Source organism: Sphaeramia orbicularis, chromosome 7 (assembly GCF_902148855.1).
Source record: "Sphaeramia orbicularis chromosome 7, fSphaOr1.1, whole genome shotgun sequence".
NCBI lineage: Eukaryota > Metazoa > Chordata > Actinopteri > Kurtiformes > Apogonidae > Sphaeramia > Sphaeramia orbicularis.
The window spans coordinates 7,002,287-7,025,383 of NC_043963.1; the positions used below are offsets into that span (position 1 = coordinate 7,002,287).

The 23,097-nt window shown below is 34.1% G+C and overlaps 1 protein-coding gene and 1 long non-coding RNA gene across 2 annotated transcripts in view; both read left to right on the forward strand.

The window, feature by feature from the left end:
• Positions 1–15,922, forward strand: part of LOC115422649 (transcription factor E3-like) — a 42,546-nt gene extending 26,624 nt beyond the window's left edge. Inside the window, exons 7-11 of the mRNA XM_030139091.1 lie at positions 6,036–6,153; positions 10,765–10,821; positions 12,770–12,845; positions 13,048–13,195; positions 14,803–15,922. Of these exons, the coding sequence (XP_029994951.1) occupies positions 6,036–6,153; positions 10,765–10,821; positions 12,770–12,845; positions 13,048–13,195; positions 14,803–15,228 (825 nt within the window). The 3' untranslated portion in view covers positions 15,229–15,922. The remainder of the gene's footprint in view (positions 1–6,035; positions 6,154–10,764; positions 10,822–12,769; positions 12,846–13,047; positions 13,196–14,802) is intronic.
• A 600-nt stretch (positions 15,923–16,522) lies between these two features.
• LOC115422650 (uncharacterized) lies at positions 16,523–19,272 on the forward strand. Its single transcript, XR_003935863.1, has 2 exons — positions 16,523–17,360; positions 18,047–19,272. It is a non-coding gene; the product is annotated as an uncharacterized LOC115422650 (long non-coding RNA).
• Positions 19,273–23,097: the final 3,825 nt, after the last annotated feature.

A 23,097-nucleotide genomic window follows, 5' to 3' on the forward strand; every position in this document is an offset into this window, starting at 1 on the left:
AAATACCTAAAAATATCGATACAGTACAGTATCGTGAAATGAAATATTGTGATATATTGCAGAACCAATATTTTCTTACACCCCTAGTTATTATTGCTGTTATTATACTTTGTTTTATCTCAGATGATTTTAGTTTATTGTATTTTTTTCTGTCACAAAGCAGCTTAGAGCACAAAAAATAGTAGAAAAACTGATGGAAATTATTTATGTATATGTGGATATTGAGATAGTTTTTGATTATTGATTGATTACTCTAAGACGTATAAGTTTTAAGGACTTGTTTCTTGAGTTTTCGCTGAGCTTCAGAGTAAAAGATGAAATCTATGAGTGCCCTGTGGTCTCAGAAAAATACTAAACAAAAAACACCAACAACAATAATAACACAGGGTGTGTAGATGGTAAACAGTCCAACTGAACAGCTGATTTCTTCCTCCTCTTCCTCCTTTTCATTTCAGTCGAGTCACAGTTCATATCAAACCAACCAAACCTGTTTGTCTACAAAGTTTAATCTGCCTTATAAAAGATGTCAAGATCTAAGTACAGTTTTCCTTTCGTGTTCATCTCCATGGTAACTCCCACTGAGGCTCATGGGTATGGTAGTTTTAACACGTACAGACCTGTAAAACATTTGCACCGAAAGTTGAAGTGAAACCACAGTCGAAAACTCCAGACACGTTTCAGTCAACGCAGTAAAAATACAGCCTCGGACGTTACCTTACTCAGTGTTTCTGAACTTAAAACAACCAAAACTGTCCCACACTACAACTCCCATGGTGCACCTCAGAGACAAATATATAATCAGAGCTTTACTTTGTCTTATTGATACTAAATACTGTGTAAATGATCCAAAATAATGTATAAATCATCCTAAATATTGTGTAAAATACTGTACTACTGAAATACTGTGTAAATGATAGTAATTATTGTGTAAATAATATTAAATACTGTATAAATAATGTTAAATACTGTGTAAATGACCCTAAATACTGTATAAATTATAGGAAATACTGTATAAATGATAGTAAATACTGTGTAAATAATGCTAAATACTATGTAAATATATTAAACACAGGATAAATAATACTAAATAGTCGATAAATTATCCTAAATAATGTATAAAGGAGCTAAAATACTGTATAAATAATAGTAAATACTGTATAAATCATTGTAAATGCTATATAAACAATGGTAAATCCTGTGTAAATAACATTAAATCCTGTATAAATAATAGTTAATCCTGAGCATGTCTACGAACATCAGATTTCATATGAACTGGAAGATTCGTACAAACCCATCGTTTGTAAGAGTCTGTGTGACCGTGATGGCATTAGCGCTCTTTCCTTGAAAATGACAACATTTGATCTAAGAAAATGAAAAAAAACAGGTGTTTTTGGTCCATTTTTCCATTTCTGTCATTAGAAAGAGAAAACAAAATTAATCCGTTTTTTAAATCTGGTTTATCTGTTTTGACATTGAAAAAGAAAAACGCCTTGAAATTCAATTTTAATTCCTCTATTTTAAAACGAAAATCACTAGTTTTTCTTTTGTTTCTGGAAAGAAAATCCAAGTACCAAAAGATACTCTGACCCACAGGGAAATGTTTTAAAATGCATGATTCCATCCTAAGTTAAGTGTGTTTTGGAGGGAGGTTTTCAACGCCGTGAAGGAGGTTTTTAAAATGAACATCCCACAAAGCTTCACAGTGACAGTACTGGACGTAATACCCAAGGTCTGGATAAAAAGGCAGATAAATACCTCTTGAATATATTATTCACTGCTGCCTTAAAGTCTGTAACCATCATCTGGATGAAACCAGATCCTCCCTCATATAATACATGGATTCTAAAAGTTTGGGATGTTTACCAAATGGAGCAGATCACATTCTTACTAAGGCTTCAGAAAACCACCTTTACTAAAAGATGTGAACCTATGATACATTTATTGATGCAATAATATTTATTGATGATGCAAAACTCCATGTTGTTCATTCAAGATGTTGTCATCCTGCCTCTGACTAACATTTATATCTACCAGGGGTGTGTACTGGCAAGAATCTGGCAATATGATACAAATGACCATTCCAGGATCATGATATGGTATATCACGATATATCATGATACTACTAAAAACGCAAACATTTTTTTGTTTCTTTTTTTAAAATGACTATTTCCTGGGAAAATTGAATTACACCAGAAATCTGCGCAAATACTAAACATATTTTTATTTGATCATAACAGGATCTAATGCTATATCACAAAATGTTCCTGCGTTCAAACTGAAATTCTGTTTTACAGACATTACAGATTAAGATCCTGTTCAAATGTTCATATTCTATGAGTTTATAACTAAACATCAGAACAGTATTTTTGTGCAATCCCAACAAAGGAACTACCATCTGCCTCTCAGACAGTAAAAAGTGCTTTTAGGATGCTTCAAATAACCATTATTTAATAAAACAGTGTTAAATAATAATAAATAAGATATAAACAATAAAGGGAAAAAAATGAACCTCTGCCATATCTGCATTTGAATAAATACCTAAAAATATCGATACAGTACTTTTTAATATCGATACAGTATTGTGAAATGAAATATCACAATATATTGCAGAGGCGATATTTTCTAACACCCCTAATATCTACAGCCTTATTTTTGGAAGTGGACATCATTTGTTTGTTGTGATTGTTATTGTTTCCTTTAATTTCCATCCTATGTTTCCTGTGGAGGTTTGTGGGAATGTGCATGCAGCTGTGAAAGAGGAGAGGAAACTAATTGAACTGTATTTAAATGTATACATTGTATTGTACTAAAAAAAAAAAGAAAATCTAATAAAAACTAAGTTAAAAAAAATGCATAATTCCATTTCAAACAAGTGTTCAGAGAACGTAAACCTCCACCAAGCATCCCGAACAGTGTGCATGTGTGGCTCGACTATTTCTTTTTAGATTCAACAGTTTCCAGGTTGTTCCATACAGCAGAAAAAGTTGAAGCTTGGTACCAGTCATGTGTCTGTCACATTAGATTCAATTCCAATCAATATTTGTTGAGTTATAATGAAAAATGTGTGGTAAATGGGATTTTCAATGTTAAATGTAAATGTCCACAGAGTCCACATTCCACAGTGGATGTAGACAATTTTGTGCCAGATACAAGATATTGTTCTAAGCTACAGGTGGATCAAATTGGAGGCTAATCGGAGTCGTTTTGAATTTTTTTATGAATTTTCAAAAATTGCTCAATGATGACAGATAGGAAAATTGTAGATTTTGTGACCTTGCTGTGACCTTGAACTTTGGCCTACTAGGCCCAAAATTTGATGGGTTCATCCCAGGGCCTAGGCCTATCTGTGGGTACAATTTGGTAAAGATGGTTGGAATAGTTTTCCCGTAAAGTTGCTAACAAACAAACACACAAACAAACGCACACAAACAAACACACAAAGCAAAGTGAGGTAAAAAGCAAAATATCGCTCCTTTAAGGTTTAAATTTTTGTTGGATATCATGGTTGCCCAGATTATCTTCAGGATTCGTAAACACTTGTTTTGGGAAACATTCAGTTTGTGTTTAATGTGGGCCGTTTCCTTCCAGCCTTCTGCTCCATACATGCATACATTACTTCTGTAAATGCAGATTTTTGTTCTGGTGCGTCTGTTGGTGCTTCTCCATACTGCTCTGAGATACAAAAGCTTGATTTGCTTTACTGATTCTAGCCTAAATATTGCGTAAATAATACTAAATACTGTATAAATAATACAAAATACAGTGTAAAGGATCCCAAATAATGTATAAATTGACCTAAATACTGTATAAAATATTAGTAGATACTGTGTAAATAATATTAAACACAGTATAAATAATACCAAATAGCCGATAAATTGTCCTAAATAATGTATAAATGAGCCAAAATACTGTATAAATGATACTAAATACTGTATAAATGATAGTTAGTACTGTATAAATAGTTAATCCTGTGATCCTGTGTCCAGTCCCCGTCCTCAGTCATTTTGCTACAAACACAGGTGAATTCTTTTCCTCCTGTTCTAATGGGGGTGTCATTCCAGGTTTTTATCTTTAATGTTTGGGTTTTTTCCTCATTCATTTCGAGGCCGATGGTGCTGGATATTTTGTTCAGTCTTTCTGCTTTTGTATGATAGTAGCCCGACGTCATCAGCAAAATCTAGATCGTCCAGTGTTGTGTTCATGGTCCACTGTATGCTTCTTTCTTTTGACGATTTCAACTAAAAAACTGCTCAGTGTTCTACTCTAAACATCAGACTGTTTATCAGTTATATGTTGGAGCTATCTGGTAACCAATGAACCACAAAAAGGACGGGGGGGAGGGGACTAAACACAAATGTATGATGTCGATGAACTCACAAACTTTACATTGAAATGTTTTTTTTTTTCCACGTTGTTACTCGAGCTATGCTTTATCTGCAGTGACGTTTTTCTCTTAAAATTGCTAAATATGTCAAAGGAACCATGTGCTAGCTCTTGTTTTTTACCTGGAACGACAACCATAGTGTGAAATTTTAGCTACAAGCAGTGTTCACAGTAGCAGCTTTACCTGGAATCATGTCTCAGGGGTTAAAGGAATCAATACACAACAGAGTGAGAATACTGTGCAATGGTTTTTCATTAACAATTTTAATTTAATGACAGTACTGATGCGTATGATCACCTCAGGACAGAAGGGTGGGAATTTATTGGTCAGTAGCATCTGTCTGTCATTTTGTTATACCTGGAAAAAACATTTAATAATTTTTTTGCAGTTTTGTTATCAGTTTTGTTGTGAAATTTTTTTGTTTTTTTTTATTTTGTCTGTGTTGCATCATGACATTTCCCATCACAGTGTTCATAGATATTCATACTATCACATGCTGTAGATTCACTTCTATTGATATTGTCTGTTTTATTTTTTATTCTACTTAGCTCTATTCTTTTGTTACTTTGTAAAATTGGACAATTTATATTCTATTTTCCTATCTTATTTTAGTTTTTTTATATTTTTTATTCACTCTATTCTTACTCTTGTAACACTGGTGTTTTGTTAATTATACTACAGTAGTACTCCTAATTTCATTGTACACACAATGACAATAAAGGCTATTCTATTCTATTCTATTCTATTCTATTCTATTCTATTCTATTCTATTCCTTGGAGCAGATCTAGAAAAAACAGGACATTTTCCCAGTAAACTACTCGATTCTTCTGCTGTGAATGGGCAAAGTCAACAAAACTGATTAAATATGAGTAACAACCACCGCTTTTACATTTTTATTTTTGGTTCAATCTTGTTGATGAAAAATATATATATATATTCAGCTGTAGAACATGACTCATTTTGTGCTGTGGTCAACTATCAACAAATTCTATTTCCCACAAGCCCCATACCATCCCTTATTTATACTTGAGAAATAAGTCGATACAGCCTCATGGGAGTTCATTCTGTTAAAATATAGATTTGTGTCTTGTACTGTAGTGAACCGTGAACTACAGGATTTATTTTAGTTAAAGTGATGCTAAGAAGGTGAAACTGTTAAATTATTATTTCTTTCATATGTAGTACAAAGCAACTTTTGTATATTTTAGTAGTAATTGTATATTTAATATTTTATCTTTGTAGTTTTTGTATGTTGTCAGTATTTTTCAGTATTTTGTGATATTTTTATACAGTTTTTTGCATTTAAAGTGTTTGCTGCTAAACAGATTCATTGTACCTGTAACAGTGACAATGAATATCTGTTCTATTCTATTCTGTTCTATTCTGTTCTATTGTATTGTATTGTATTCTATTCTGTTCTGTTCTGCTCTGTTCTATTCTGTTCTGTTCTATTCTATTCTGTTCTGCTCTATTGTGTTCTATTCTATTCTATTTTATTCTATTCTATTCCGCTCTATTGTGTTCTATTCTGTTCTATTCTGTTACTAAATCATCAACGATAATCGAATTGTAAAACTTCCTAGTGTCTCTTGTTTAAAATGCACAAACTGCTCGTCATCCTAATCCCGGCCTCTGATTGGTCCTTTCCAGATGCCGGTGTCGGGGAACACACTGGACGTTTACGGTAGCGGAGGCATGGCCACGCCCACCATCACCATTAGCAACAGCTGCCCGGCCGACCTGCGAGCCGTCAAGACGGAGCTGAGCGGTGAGTCCGTCCGTCCGTCTGTTAGAAACACAGTCAGACGGACTTTATCCTGACAGATCTGTGACCACCTGTACGGATCAGCCTGTCTCCTGTTCTATGATTATTGTCCATTAACCTTCTGTACAGACGAACAACAGCAGTGGATTCATCCTACGAACATTTGTGTGTGTGTGTATCCGTAACCGCTGATGTCTAAAAACCTTTACAGCACATGACTGAACATTGTTGTTGTACTGAGAGACGTAGGAAGCAAAAGGAAACGCTGCTAATGTCAAGGCACAGTGATGTTTTAACCCTTTAAGTGCCATAACTGACTGAAACAGACCATAATAACTCCAGATAGTTACCAAATCTTGTTACCACCTCCCACCAATAGATGGCAGACATGTGTCCCTTCAATCCTAACACCATTTCAAGGCATGTTTCTATTAAAAGTGAAGAAGAAAATCCAGTTGATTTAGTTTTAGTTTGGCTAGATAAGGACAGATTTGGCTACTCTGCTGTTTGGCTAAAAATCACCTAAAACTTACTGCATTTTACTTTCTACTAATGTTTAAGTTCATTTATTTTAAGGATAAGATGATAAAAAAAAAAAAAAACATAAAGAAAACTTCCACGTAAATATGAATGAATGAATGAATTTATTTTTGGTTTTACATCAGTCATTGTACTCCGTACATCAATTGTAATAAACATAAAAAACAAAAAAGGAATAGGCTAGAAGCAAAAGCTTATTTTTTGCCTATCCTTTTCAACTAATACACCGCTTACGTCAACTTAAATGTGTATAGCATCGAGCATTTACACCATAATAATAACAAAAAAAACAAAAAATCAACAACAAAAACACATCTACCAACTCAATTCAATATTTCTCAATAATTTAAACTTAAAGTACTTTTTTTTTTTAAACTTCGCCAAAGGAGTGAATAACTTAAATGCATCATAAGGTCCATTCCATACTTTCACACCCACAATCCCCATTCATGTAGACTTCACATCTGCCCCCACTCTAATCCACTCACACATATCAGAATCTCTGAAATTCAAATTACTCGCTCTTAATTCCAAGAAAATAAATATGTTCAAAGTTAAATTTCACCAAAAGTTACTCAATCCAATATGGCCGCCAACCTGTGATGTCACAATATGCAAATTAAATGAATATATTTACTCACATCATAAACTTTGGGTCATATGTGATATTTTTGTCGTTTACTATATGACTTTATCTCTAAACTCTAAACACTTCCAAGATACAGCTTTTTGAAATCGGGATATCAAAATTGAATATTCATAAAAAGGCACCTACAGGGTTAATATTTAATACGACATAAAAATGCGAACAGTGCTAAAAATGAAATATACAAACAGTATGTTTGTCGTGATGCCATCCTTCGTCCTTGCATCAGATTGTGAAAGTTTTTTTTACTCCTAACCTTCTATTAGTTGTAACAACTTCTAGTTTTTTTCAATGAATGACCTTTAACCTTTAACCTTTGACCTTTGGCCACCAGAATCCTTTCATATCATCCTTGAATCCACATGAACTTTTTTATCAACCTTTAAGACACTTAATCCACCTGTGACTGAAATATCATGTTTTAAAAGATCGGTAGAGACATCTAAAAAAAAAAAAAAAATTTAATATTAATACATTTTATTTATGGGCACCTTTCAGGACACTCAAGGTCACCGTACAAAATTGTTAAAATAACACAGAATTAAAATTACACACATACATATATAAAACATATAGGTACATAAAAACAGCAGCAGATAAAAGTGAAACAATGAACCTGAGTAAGCCTGTCTGTTTTCAAATGCAATAACATGACTGAAAAACACTGCATAGGAAATAATTATCGACAAAATAGTGAAAAAAATAACATTTTTCACTGATGTGACGTGTGAACACATCATGGTTTTTGTTGTGCAAATTTGAAGAGAAAAAAAATGGAAAACAACACATAGAAGTTTCCATTTTAAATGCAATAAAGAAATAACTTGTATTAAAATCATGAATGAGAAAAAACCCCAGTTTTGGTGACATTTACACAAAGAACATCTGATGTTGAAAAACAAGCTTTGAATGAAATGCTTTCAGAACAGGAAGTGAAAAGGTCATGTTGAAAAGCTGGTCACAGGAAGTTTAATACTTGTTTCCGAAACTGCATGTCCATATTCCTGATAATCAAACAACACTGAACGATTTAATTATTGATTAATTATATAATATTGTAATCAATAGTTGGTTTGAGTGATTTGTTTTAATTATTTCAAGTCTAAATTATCTCATTCCAGCCTCTTAAATGGGAATAATTTCTGAATATCTTTAGATTCTTGACCTCAGTTTGATCCAATATTCATCTGAGAATTAGATTACATTACATTACATTACATTTTAGTGATCCCACAAGCGCAAGAAAAAATGTGCATGTATACAGGTAGTGCAAAAGATAGACAATTTAAAATAATAATAATAGTAATAAAACTCAACAGTGGAATTGCTTGTTGTTTTAATTGCTTTTTATAGACAATTTTATTAATTGATAAAATAATAAACAGCTCATTCATGGCTAGTTACAGCCTTAGTGATAATAAAATTGGTTAAATTCAGCCCCATTTATCTAAAACAGAAGATTTTTTTTTTATTAAATTGATGTGTAAAGATATACTGTTTTTAGTTTTATTGTCTTTCTATGAGTTGTTTTATGTTATTTGGTCTGGATTTTAACTCGGTTCCTGATCGTCTGCAGGGCTGATGTGGGTTTGATGTCTGAGTTTCTCTTCTTTCTGTCCATGTTAAATCTGTTCTTGGTTCAGTTTGATGAGTCAACATCATTACTTCCTCTGAACACACACACTAAGCAGCCACTCGCATTTTCCCACATCATCAGTTCCCACTTCCTGTTCAGTCAACATTTCTCCTGTTTCTGCCTCCCTTTACCAAATAACCCTCTGTAACAATCAGCAGGTCCTCATGTGTGCAGAACTTTTACCTGTTGAGCTGTTTTTCACTGGTCGCGGTTCAGTTTAATACATGTCAGATGGGATACAACGCTGGGGTTTTTCACTGCTTTCTAATGTTATGAGTCAAACCATGTGAAAGTGGTGTGAAATTGCAAAATAATATGTCTGTTTATTGCATTCGATACAACATTAATGTCGAAACAGGGAAGCAGGTCTGGAAAAAATCAAGTCAGTGCAAAAACAGGTTGAACAGGAATTTCAACAGAACAAAGACCGTAGAAATAAAAGTCATTTCACAAGTACTGACGGTAATGTTACAGCCAGTGAAAAGGACAGCATGATGCAATATTTAAACCATTATTACAGGGTAGGAGTAATAAAACATAATTAACCCTATAATGCCTAACGTATCATATTTGATCCATGAGTTTTGAAGCCCTCTACATGATCAGTGTGATATTTTTTACCTTGAAAAATCTGATGTATACAATTAGATCCATGCAATACACAGATAATCCACCAGGGGGAGGAGTTCATTCACCAGAGGCCTTTCCAGTGACACTGCAAGACTGACATTAATGAGGAAGGAGGAAGAACTTTGACAGTTTAGGAAAGGAATTAAAAATTTGTTAGACATGTTTGTGTTATATTATGTTTTTGTTTGTTTAAAAATAATAATATTTGAGCTTTGAGACCCGATGTATCAAATACGATACAAATTGAAACTCATACATTGAAACTGATATTTGAAAAAACATTTTTTTTTGGTTGTTCAGAAGGACCAATAAAGGCAAAGCAGGTTTGATTCTATAGCACATTTCATGTACAAGACCATTCAAAGTGCTTTACATAAAACATTAAAAGCATTACAGCAGAAGCAATTAAAAAAGTATAGACATGTGAATAAAAAAACAGATAAATAGATAGAACAGATAAAAACTTTAAGCTTAAAAGAAATGGTGCCAATCTGAACTGATGAATAAAAACTCTATTCAAATGCAGCTGAGAACAGGTGGGTCTTTAACCTGGATTTAAATCAACTGAGTGTTTTAAAGGCTCCAGTTTAAAAGAATTGGAATTTTCTGTCAGTGGTTTAATGGTTCAGGCTCTGCAGGGTTTAAAGGTGCTGGAGACTTTCGTGACCAATTTTTCATCAAATCTGTCAAACCTCAGTCACACCCTCAGTATCATGAATCTGTCAGTCTGTCTGTGCATTACGGTGAACAGTTTCTTGGTGCCATCCACCAGAAACAAACCATGTGTTTACATTCAGAGCCAGGAGGGAACTCGGGCATCTTCTGAATTTTGTCGCGATGTGCATTATGGGAAGCGAAGGCTTGCGCAGCCACCTGCAGCGGCAGCTGCTACAGACATGATAGGAAACAGCAGGAACTCCCTTCCTTCTATGCATATTCCTCCAGCCGTTTGCGCGTTTCCGCGTGTTTTGTTTCATCCATATAATACCATATGGTCGCACAGCCGCCTCACAGCGGCAGCGCGACCATTTTTTAATATTTGAAATAAATAATGGTACAACAGTTCTTCAGCTGAGACATATTTGTAAATGTATGAACTGAAATGTGAATATTTTTGATGATTGTGAAGATGATGATGATGATGATGATGATTCTGTTGCAGATGTGGAGGCCAAAGCTCTGATTAAAGAGAGGCAGAAGAAGGACAACCATAACCTCAGTGAGTATTACAGTATTAGTACAGCATTTACTCTGTAATGTGTCTCTGAAGTTCATTATAAAAAAAAAAAACAAAAAAAAACAACAGGAAACTTTGAGTCATTTCCCTCAGTTTGTTCTTATAATCTGATTTAAATGTCAGAATGTGAGGAAGATATGATCGGACCATTTAATAATAATAATAATAATAATAATAATAATAATACATCACACTTATATAGCGCTTTTTTGGACACTCAAAGACACTTCACAAACAAACAAAATAAAAAGAACAAAAAGAACAAAGGGGCTCAAGAAAATGCAAGTTTGAACAGGTGAGTTTTGAGTTTTAAAAAATGTATCAATAAAAAACATGTTCTGTATATTTTTAGATCTGAAGTAAAAAAAAAAAGAAAGAAAGAAACTCAACTGGAAACCCTCTGTGATGATTTAATAAGAAAAAATCCAAATAATTGAACCTAATTGATCCACACAGTCATTTTCATCTGCACTCCCTGGTAGATGACATTTAAACATTAAAAAGAAACTTGCACAAGCATAATTATGCAAGATATAACCATGTGTTGTATGAAAAACATGAGGAAAACCAAGAAGCCCAAACACAGATAATAAGTAAAACTCTGATAAAGTCTGTATTTCATATTATCTTCCTCTGACAGATCGATGCAGTGACTTCCTTAAAACCGTCATGCATACACAGCTGTGCAGCTAAAACCAGATCTCACACTTAGAATACAACCAGTGGGTTTTTCATCTTCATAACTACGCTGTTATTTCTGGAAACTAATGAAACCTTGAAGTCTGTTTGTCATTTATTATCTTGTTGCTGTTACCAGTGAATAAAAGCTCGACTCTTTCACATGTTCTGTTACTGAGCTGCACTTTAATACATGAACCAGTGATGCAGAAGTTACACTAACAAACATGAAGAGAAAGTCCAGATGAGACCGAAAAAGACACAAACCTGATGTTTATCCAGATGTGAAACACTGCACACAATTTTCTACTTTTTTACTATTATCATTATTTTTGTTATTTGTGTGTGTGTGTGTGTGTGTGTGTGTATATATATATATATATATATATATATATATATATATATATGTATGTATATATATATGTATATATATAATGTAAGTCTGTGTGATTCCTGGTGTGTGTAAACAGACTGAAAACATCCGAGTGTACACACTGGACTATTTATTCAAGGTGGCAAAAACCACTGACACTGAAACCAAAAGTGTAATACCACTGATGGCCACTAGATGCTGCTCCATGTACCCCTGTCTTCCATAGACTTACATTGAACTTCTCTTTAAAGTGCCCTGTACACTGTAACAGGGATATTTTTCTTAACTCCCTTCTTTAATTTTAATAAATATATCTATTGTTGTTGTCCAACCTGTGGACACTGTGGATAATACTGGACGTGTCAGACACATTAATCTATATAAGAATCGATTTTTAGACAATAGATGTGGAAAATCTTATTTCAAGAAATCTTACCAAGATAATTTTCACTTGTTCCACTGGCAGATTTTTTTTTTTTTTTTTGCTTAATTCAAGATTTTTTTGTTTAATTCAAGCAAAAAAAAAAAAAAGAAAATCTGCCAGTGGAACAAGTGAAAATTATCTTGGTAACATTTCTTGAAATAAGATTTTCCACATCTATTGTCTAAAAATTGATTCTTATATCTCACTGAAAAGTTCCTCTTTAGGTGATTATGTCTTATTTTAAGTGCGATGAGATATTTTGACAAGAAATGAGAAAAATACACTTGGTAAGATTTAGATTTTTGCAGTGTAATAAATCTGCTGTTATAGTTTATAAAGTCGTTAGCACCGCTGAGGACCTGTCTACTGTTGTTAATCTTTAGTCTCTTTAGGTTTTAATTGTCTTTTAATTTTTGGTAGAATTAACGTGAATGTTTTTTTTTTTTTTTCTGCAGTTGAGAGGAGGAGGAGGTTCAACATTAATGACCGGATCAAAGAGCTTGGAGTGCTCGTTCCCAAAGCCAGCGACCCGTCAGTAAACGCATCATCCACACATACACCTGAACTCAGCACAGAACTGTGATCACATGACCACACTGTACCTGAATATTCTGTTTGCACAAATACAAACAGACAGTTATTAACAGTAATTAATAATAAAATTCAGCAGTTTTTTGTTGTGTAGACACGTGTTTGTGTATTAACGAGGCGTGGCCTGTGATTGGTCGAGCAGGGAGATGCGTTGGAACAAAGGGACGATCCTGAAGGCGTCGGTTGACTACATCCGTAAACTACAGAAAGAACAGCAGAGAACCAGAGAGATGGAGGAGAGACAGAGGAAGCTGGAGAACACCAACCGATCACTGCTGCTGCGGATACAGGTGAGTCATGACTGTCAGCCAATCAGAGCAGAGCGTCGACACCGTCAGCCCCGCCCTGATTTAAGGCTAATAAAAGGATCACTTACATGTTTTTCCAGGTTGACTGTAGCTGTGGTTAATATGATGCAATGACAAGAAAGTCAGAGGATTCTGTCGGATAAACGTTGATTTGTCTATAACAGGGGTGTCAAACCAATTTTAGTTCAAGGGCCACAAAAGTACAATTACATTATGAAAATGTTTATAAAATGAAGTTAAAAATGTGAATAACAAAAAAAGAAAAAAAAAAAGACACCTTAGACATTCAGTGAAGAAAATCAGTGCTACAATTAATCTGTACATACTCTCAAATGATTCTCAAGTGATGCAATAAGCCCCACCGTTAAAATAAAAATAAAAAGTGAATAACATGAACAACCTGAAATGTCTTCAGAAATATAAGTGCAATTTTAACAATATTCTGCTTCAGTTTATCATTTGTACGGGTACATTACAACTTAGAGTTCACAGTGGATCTACAAATACACCAAACATATAGTAACAGACAGAATATTGTAAAAAAAAGTTCACTTCCTTCTCTAAAGACATTTGAGGTTCAATTCAACTGTATTTTCATCCTCATTTTTTCTGTTTTTTATTTTTATTGGTTCAGTCCCTCGTACACACTTTTGAGCAGAATGTGCACAAACCAGTGAACCATGTAGAAATGAATGTTAAAGCTGACACTCTGAACTCTTTGTTTGTTTGTTTAGGAGCTGATGATTTGACTCTTTGTTTGTTTATTTATTTGGTTTTTTTTTAGGAGCTGATGATTTGAATCTTTGTTTGTTTGTTTATTTAATTGTCTTTTTTTTATGAGCCGATGATTTGACTCTTTATTTGTTTGTTTGTTTAGGAGCTGATGATTTGACTCTTTCTTTGTTTGTTTTAGGAGCAAATGATGTGACTCTCTTTGTTTGTTTGTTTGTTTGTTTGTTTGTTTGTTTAGGAGCTGATGATTTGACTCATTTGTTGGTTTGTTTAAGAGCCGATGATTTGACTCTATTTGTTTTTTTGTTTATTTAGGAGCTGATGATTTGACTCTTTCTTTGTTTGTTTTAGGAACTAATGATGTGACTCTGTTTGTTTGTTTGTTTGTTTGTTTGTTTTAGGAGCTGATGATTTGACTCATTATTTGTTGGTTGGTTTGTTTAAGAGCCGATGATTTGACTCTATTTGTTTTTTTGTTTGTTTTAGGAGCTGATGATTTGACTCTGTTTTAGGAGCTGATGATTTGACTCTTTGTTTTTTTGTTTGTTTTAGGCGCTGATGATTTGACTCTGTTTGTTTTAGGCGCTGATGATTTGACTCTGTTTGTTTGTTTTAGGCGCTGATGATTTGACTCTGTTTGTTTTAGGAGCTGATGATTTAACTCTTTCTTTGTTTGTTTGTTTAGGAACCGATGTTTTGACTCTGTTGGTTGGTTTGTTGAGTCGCTGGTGACTTGACTCTTTATTTGTTTGTTTGTTTAGGAGCCAATGATGTGACTCTCTTTGTTTTTGTTTGTTTGTTTGTTTGTTTTAGGAGCTGATGATTTGACTATTTTTGTTTGTTTGTTTGTTGTTTAGGAGTTGGAGGTACAGGCTCGCCTCCACGGCCTCTCTTCCTCCTCCTCTGCCTCGCCTCCTCCCCCCTCCTCCTCCTCTTCCTCCTCCTCTCTGAACCCCACCGTGGCCAACCCCCAGGCCCTCCTCTCCGCCCCGTTGCCCCACCCCTTCTCCTCCAGCTCCTCCCCGTCCCTGGTGACTCCGCCCCTCGGCCTGGACGCCCTCAGCTTTGTGGAGCTGGACGACCCCCAGGGGGCCTCCGCCGTCTTCTCCCCGGACCTGATGGCCGACGTCGGGCTGGCGGCGCTCGACGGCCTCGGCGACATCCTGATGGAGGACGCCGGCGACCCGCTGTCGCCCGTAAGCGGCGGCGACCCGCTCCTGTCCTGCGGCGCCTCCAAGACGAGCAGCAGGAGGAGCAGCTTCAGCATGGACGAGGACCTCTGATGACGGAGCGCGATCGGCACGGCGCTGGAGGTGAAATCTGCTGAGAACTGCTGTAATTCAGCGCACAACTTCGATGTCGCATTGTTACCGTGGCAACTGGTGCTTCCCGATCACTGTCCACTTCCAGTACGAGCAAACAAGCAGCTGATTGGTTGGTTAAAGTCAGCTGGTCTGAGCTTCCGGCGACCAATAACCCTAAAAGGAAAGCAGACCTTGAATTTTTAGGTCTTAATTTTCCTTTAAAATGTTTGGCTCCAAATACAGGTCATGTCATCTCTGACCTCTGACCTTTGACCTCTGTTCATCTTAAAGCCGTTTCGCACCAAGCGCTGATTTTTGCTGGAAATGTTCACACAGAATCCTCTGAAACTGATTCTGTGGGTTCTTATCAATGCTGTCACACCCTGTGGAATATTTCTGTGGAGAAAATATTCGGATGGACCTCAGTTTCACCTGCAGAAACACAATCAGTAAACTGATGGTAGAATATTTATCATTAGTTACATGTACCAACACTTCTATTACGAGTGCCTTCGACCATGACTCATCATTTTAGTTCACAACCGACAGTTTAAAGCACAGGTGTCAAACCTGCGGCCCGGGGGCCAAATCTGGCCCGCCAAAGGTTCCATTCCGGCCCTGCAGGATGAAAATGCAAAAATGAACCTGAACAGTCCAGGTTATGAAAATCCTTTCGGTTCAGGTTCCACATACAGACCAATGTGATCTACAGTAAAAATAACAACACAATAACCCATAAATAATGACAACTACAAAATTTTCTTTGTGAAAAATTACATGGAAAAAATTTAAGTGAAAAAATTATCATTACTCTGTGAAAATATTTACATTTACAAAACTATTCTTTCACAATAAAATGCAAATAAATACAAAAATAAAAACAAAGATGAACAACCCGAAATGTGCAATTTGAACAATATTCTGCCTGTTCCTAAATGTTTTGTGCATTTATGGATCCACTGTGATCTGTAGTTGTGTTAATAATAGATGGAATATTGTAGAAATTGTTCAAATTTTATTTCCAAACTCCAAAATTTTAACAATATTCTGCCTGTTACCAAATGTTTATGGAACATTGTGTGTCATGTACATGTATAAATAAGAAGTCGAGGCATAATATTGTTAAAATTGCACCAATTTTTCAAATGAAATTTCAGTTTTTTCAGGTTATTCACATCTTTATTGTAAAATGTAAATATTTTCATAATTTAATTGGGGGGTTTTTTGTACTAAAACGAAAAGAAAAACTCGGATTTGTCATTATTTATTGGTTATTAAGTCATTATTTTACTGGTCTGGCCCACTTGAAATCAAATTGGGCCAAATGTGGCCCCTGAACCCAAATGAGTTTGACAGCCCTGGTTTAAAGCCTCTGAAAACCTAAATACACAACAGCAGTCTCATGTGCATAATAGACAACAGTATTAGAAACCAGTTGCAGTCCAAATTCCAAATTTATTTCATTGTCATTTAAGTTTTGTAAGATTTTTATACATTTGCGGTGGTTTTACTGCAGATTTTTTATACAGCTAATCCCACAAACACGTCTTCTAAAAACACCCCAATTAGTTTTCCAAATTAATTCACTGTCTGCTGGTATTTACGTTCTGCCAGTCAGTTTATCTACCCATCGATACTGTCTGTACCCCATCGTGTCTGTTTTTTAAGCTGGTTCTGGGTACAAATGCATGGTTGATCATGTTTTATTATTCTGATTCACTGCTTTATTGTCGATGCGGCTCCATTGACCACTGTTGTTTTCTTCTTCATGCACCGACTGGAAATGAGCAGGGGTCATCTGTAGCATTAAAAAACATAATGTCCCCCAGATTTAGTTCTGCAACTAAAGGGGGGTTTGGTGACAAATAGCTTAATTTCTTCATCTTTCCATGTATCACAACCCTGCAATCTATACACATAGTTAAAATGTACATATAATTAACTCATTAGTCTATTACTGTCGTTACTGTTATCATTATTACTATATTTAAGGATATGTAACATTTGCATTTTGACTCATTAAAATTGTAGCTAATGCCACTGGCTAACATGACATCAAACAAATGGGATCCAAAACAGTTTAACAGTCTGAGAGATGGTCTAAACCACAGGTGTCAAACATGCGGCCCAGGGGCCAAAACTGGCCCGCCAAAGGATTCAATCCGGCCCCTCGGATGAATTTGTGAAATGCAAATATTATAATGAAGATATTAACAGTCAAAGATGTGAAAATTATTTTAGGCCAATTCAATCTGAAGTGGGTCAGACCAGGAAAATACAATCATAACAACCTGTAAATAATGAAAAACGCAAATTTTTGTCTTTGTTTTAGTGTAAAAAAAAAAAAAAAAAGTAAAATTACACAAAAATGTTTATATTTACAGACTGTACTTTTACAAAAAATGTGAAATAACCTGAACAAATATGAACAATATGAAATGTCTTACGAGACGTATACAGAATTTTACCAATATATATATAAGTTGTGATGTGACATGTATAAATGATAAACTAAGGCGTAATATTGTTAAAATTGCACTTATTTTTCTTAAGAATTTTTAGGTTATTCATATTTGTTCATGTTATGTTCAAGAACAGTTCATAGATGTAAACATTTTCATTAAGGAATTTTGCTTTTTTCACTCAAAAACATAGAGAAAACTTTGGTGTTGACATTATTTATAAGTTGTTAACCTATTATTTATATTATTTTTCTGGTTCGGCCCACTTTAGATCACATTAGGCTGAATGTGGAACTGAACTAAAATAAGTTTGACACCCCTGGTCTAAACAACAGAATGTGGGGTTTTTGATCAGGTTTTCTAGTAGCTGTCAAGGTTTATTTACATACACTCAGATTTTTGGGATCCTGAACAAAACAGACAACACTTACGTGTTTTTCAAAATAAATTTCCAGAGGCTCTAAACAAATTAAGCCCAACTAATCATCTAGTTTTTGTATGATTCACAGTGCCTCGTCGTCATGTGGTGAAATTCAGTATTTTGGCTTTGCACTGGTGAGAAACGGCATTTAAGCAGCAAAAAAAAAAAAAAAAAATCGTTAATAATGAAAGTGGAGTTTACAACAATCGGAAGCTTTGAGTCATTTCAGTCTTGTAAATATGAATTCTATAAATACAAGCAAAAAGCTATAATCACTGTGTGAAAAGATCAAACTGTAGCTGCTTATTGATCTGACGAGCAAAGTCATGATCATGCTCAGATTTTATTATTGCATCCTTTATTTTTATGTTTGTTCTTTTGTCGTAGTTAGAGGATCAGAAGGGAAACCTGGTCGTGGAAATCTAGACTCACATTTAAAGGGACATGATGCTGTTCTTTAACATCACTTTGGAAAACCTTTATCACTGTGTCATTGTGACGGGGTTCAGTTGACGGCAGATGCTTTTATAAAAACTCACATTTGATGAACATTTTTAACTGGAAGAAAACTCCATGTTTAACTTGTTAGCTATAACTGCTAACTGTTTATAAAGTAACGTGTGAGCTAGCTGCGCTCTAGCTCACTGGTTTCTGCAGATGTCATACAGTTAGTATAAGAGGACGATAAAAACTGTGTAATTTGCTTAGTTAAAAAAACAATTCTCATGTTGTATCGGTAATCATAATGGGAAAAACACAAAAACTGTGCGGTTTTTAATATACATGTTTTCTCTATGTGTAACCAGCCTCTGTGTTAGCTGTAGCAGTTAGCTGTAGCTGTTGTTAGCTATATCTAAACTGGTTTTACTGAGCAGTGTAGCACCATAGGTTTAGTTCATAGCAAACAACTGTGTTAGCTACCTGCTAGCAGTAATTTATACATCTTAATGGCTTCAACAGAATACTAGGACTAAAGGTGACTGTAACCTAATCAGAAAAACACTGAGAAAAAGTTTATGTACTACCCAGATAAGCTACAGCTGAGTCAACTAGCTGTTAGCTTCAAATTACGTAAAAAAAAAAAAAAAAAAAGAAAAAGAGAGAAAAATATTGAAAAAATAAAAAAGCTCTGACATCTAGTAATTGAAAAAGGGAAAAAAACAATGTGTTTTTACATGTCTGACTTCTCTTCTCTCACTGTAGCCCTTAGCTATGTTAGCTGTAGCTGCTTTCACCTACAACTAACTGTTATACATTGGTTATGTTAGCACCACATGCTAAGCTAAGTGTGAGCTGGGTCTTATCTATGTAGTTCATAGCTAACAGTGTTAGCTAGCAGCAGTTTAGCTCACTGGTTTCTACAGATTTCATCGTTATCTTAAAAAAAAGGTAATTAACTGTGGGCATATTGGTTACAGCTAAGTCCGCTAGCTGTTTGTTACAGTGTGTTTAGCTACTGTTAACTAACTGCTGAACTGTATGAACAACTTTCATATAAACTAAATCAGCTAACAAAGAGCTTAGCTAGATTAGCTAACTGAAAGTGTAGTTTAGAGTCAGTTAAGTTTGCTATCATCTTTAACTGTTGTTATATTCCAGGTAAAATTTTCTGCTGTCTACGTGAAAAAATAACAAGCAGTTTGTTTCATCAGTTTTTCACAGAAGAAAATAAAGATTTAGCTAAAATGTTATCAGAGCAACCAACATGTGTCAGTATAAACATCAGCCAAACCTGTTACTATAGCAACAACAGCTGTCAGTCATTGCTGAAACTCTTCATTAAAGGGATTTATTTTTATCATTTATTGTGATAAGTATTGCATCTATGTGTATGTTATTGTTTACGTATAGCTTACGTAGTCTGTTCATGATCTGAGTATTTTTCATTCTTTTACAGATCATTTATGGTCCAGATTAAACTTTTGTATAAAATAAAATCTTATAAAATAAAATCTTTATTTTTTTTTTTCTCTTTTTTTAATAATGAAAACATATTTTTTCTGTATGGCGCAGTAAAACAAAAAAAGCCTCCACTCCACTGTTGCCACACAGGAATCCACCAATAAAATAAGATTAAATTAATTTAACATCATACATTTAAAATTTCTTTGGAAATGAACATAAATCACATTCCAGTTTTGTTTTGTTTTTTTTTATCAAAAGCCTAACCCTTAAAGATTATTTTCTGTTTCAAAGAAAATCTTCTCTCTGTTGTATATCCCAATCTTTAACAACACGCTTCAATTTGAAGATCATACCTTCAGAAAAAACATATGCACTATACAGTGTATGCATTTTTTTTTATTGTTTTGTGCCCTTAAATTAATCAAAATAAAGCAATAAAGTGTTAGATATGTGCTGATGAGATGACAAATTTTATTGATCTGTTAAAGAAAATTGATTCCTCTGGCTCAAACAGAATAAAGCTAAATAAAATGTATAGTTGGAGGATAATCATAAAAAGAACTACAAATAGATACAATAAATATAAATACAATAGTCAGAACAGTTGTACAGTCTGATTTTGAGTGGGTTACACAGCACAAATATTCAAATATTTATTATTTTTTCTCTCTGCATCTTGTTAAGGTCGTAGGTGTTTACATTTATTACATCATATCATATTGGATTTGGTAGGAATAGGTTTAAGATAAGATTAGACTTTACTGGTCCCATTGTGGGGAAATTGCAGCGTTAACAGCAACAAAAATACAAAGAATAAAGTGTGAAAAGACAGGCAGAAACCTTCAAGAGTGAACAGGAAATAAGGAATAAATAATAGAGAATCATCTACTGTTATTCCTTTTTTTTTAAACATACGTATGCATTATTATTTTTATTATATTCATATTTATTGATTACTTTGATAAACATTTTCACCTTAAAACCAGTTGATCATTACTAGCTCGAGTGTAAAATGTGTTTGCATTTATTAACCCTTTCATGCACAGTGGTCACTCCAGTTCTTCTCCAGCTGTTCTCTTGTATATTCATGGGTTTAGTTGTTTTAGTTCCATATGAGCCAACACAGTGGACACTTATGCATCATCCCATACACTGACATTCATACTATTACTTTAACTGTGCTGTTCTAGATAAACCCGATCTGCAGTAACATGTTTGAATGTAAATCAATTATTTGTTAGACAAAAAGTTTTTTTTTTTGCATATTATCTCCATGAAGTGAGTAATTACTAGTATTAGAATATGTTAAAATGTGAGAAGACATCAGATTAGCAGCATTAAAAATGTTTTTATTTCATTGTTTTCGTATCACTTTCTGATATTGGGTTTTAAACACGTTTCTTTACTTCAAAAATTAAATGCAGGGACATTTTTGGAACTCCATAGAAAAAAAAAAAGACTCGACACATTGTTTTTTTCATGGCTAAGGAGGAATAAAAACACTCAAAAAATAAATCTTGACTTAAATTCTCACAATTCATGCATGAAAGGGTTAAATTAGGCCCTTGGAATATGATGAGATGTGTTTTTTTTTTGTTTTTTTTTTTATAAAGAAACTAATGTGATTAAGATGAGTTCAGTTAGTGTTCCTCTCCACCAGGGGGCAGTGTAATAACACAATAAAACCTGACCTCAGCTGAAGGTCTGATAGAAACAAAGATTTCAGACAGAATGATGATTCCTACAGAATCTGATGGAAATGTCCTTTAAATGCCTGTTTTTACTTTTATTCTCTGAGTACGCTTCAGTCTTAACAGCTGTATATTTTAAATTCACTGCAGTAAAAGTTCACATGTATCTGGATTTCTACTGGAGGAAAGAATGCATGAACTTTTACATCCATATTTTTCATGACAAATATATCAACTTGTGGCAGCTCTTTGTTTCTTTCCAAACAATTCATGTGTAATTTATGATTAGAAAGCAACAACACTGTCCAAGAATGCTGCACACCTCTTTTCTGTTCTCTGATTTCTATTTTCAGAGCATATTTTTATAGTATATGATTGGATACTACAAGAAATGTTCTGTTGGAAAAAAGATCAGTCGTTACAACAAATTATGATGGATGAGTAAAAAGGGACTAAATACATTTTGGAAGAAAAGAAGCAGCTTTATTTTGCAACTGACAAAGCTGTTCCTCATTAACATTAAATTTTATCACTTCTGCAGTTTTAGTTTTCAGTCTGATTTATGTGTTTTTAACTTACATGGATTAATAGTGAAGGAAATGATAACATTTTTCTTTAACCTTCTATATTCATAATTTATAATCAGTATAAAAACATATAATAAATAGTTAATAACACAAAATACTGCAGCTGAAAGTAAACATAAGATCATTTAAAGCAGGGAAGTCAAACTCATTTTAGTTTAGGAGCCATATTTGACCCAATATGATCTCTAATGGGCTGAACCAGTAAAAAACAGTGATAAAGGGTAAAAAAATGAAATTACAAAATGAAATTACAAAATGAAAGTGTTTACATTTACAAAGTTTCCTTAAAATCTGAATAACGTGAACAACCTGAAATGTCTTAAGAAAAATAACTGCAATTTTAACAATATTATGCCGCATTTCCACATGTGCATTTCAACTTACAGATCACAGTGAATCTACAAATACACAAAACATTTAGTAACACACTGAATATTGATACAATTGTACATTTCAGGTTCATTTTTATTCAGGTTATTCACATTTTTTGTTTGTTACAGTGGATGTTATTTTACTTTTTTTTTTTTTTTTTACACTAAAACAAAGAGAAAAAAATGGAATTGTCATTATTTATAGATAATTATATTAGTATTTTACTGGTATGACCCACCTGAGATCATAATGGTCTAAAATGATTTTAACTTGATATTTAATAACTTCTGTGTAATTTTTGCATTTCACAAATTCATCCCACGGACCGGATTGGACCCTCTGACGGGCCCGTTTTGGCCCCCGAGCCATGTGTTTGACACCTGTGATTTAAAACATTATGTGAACAGAGT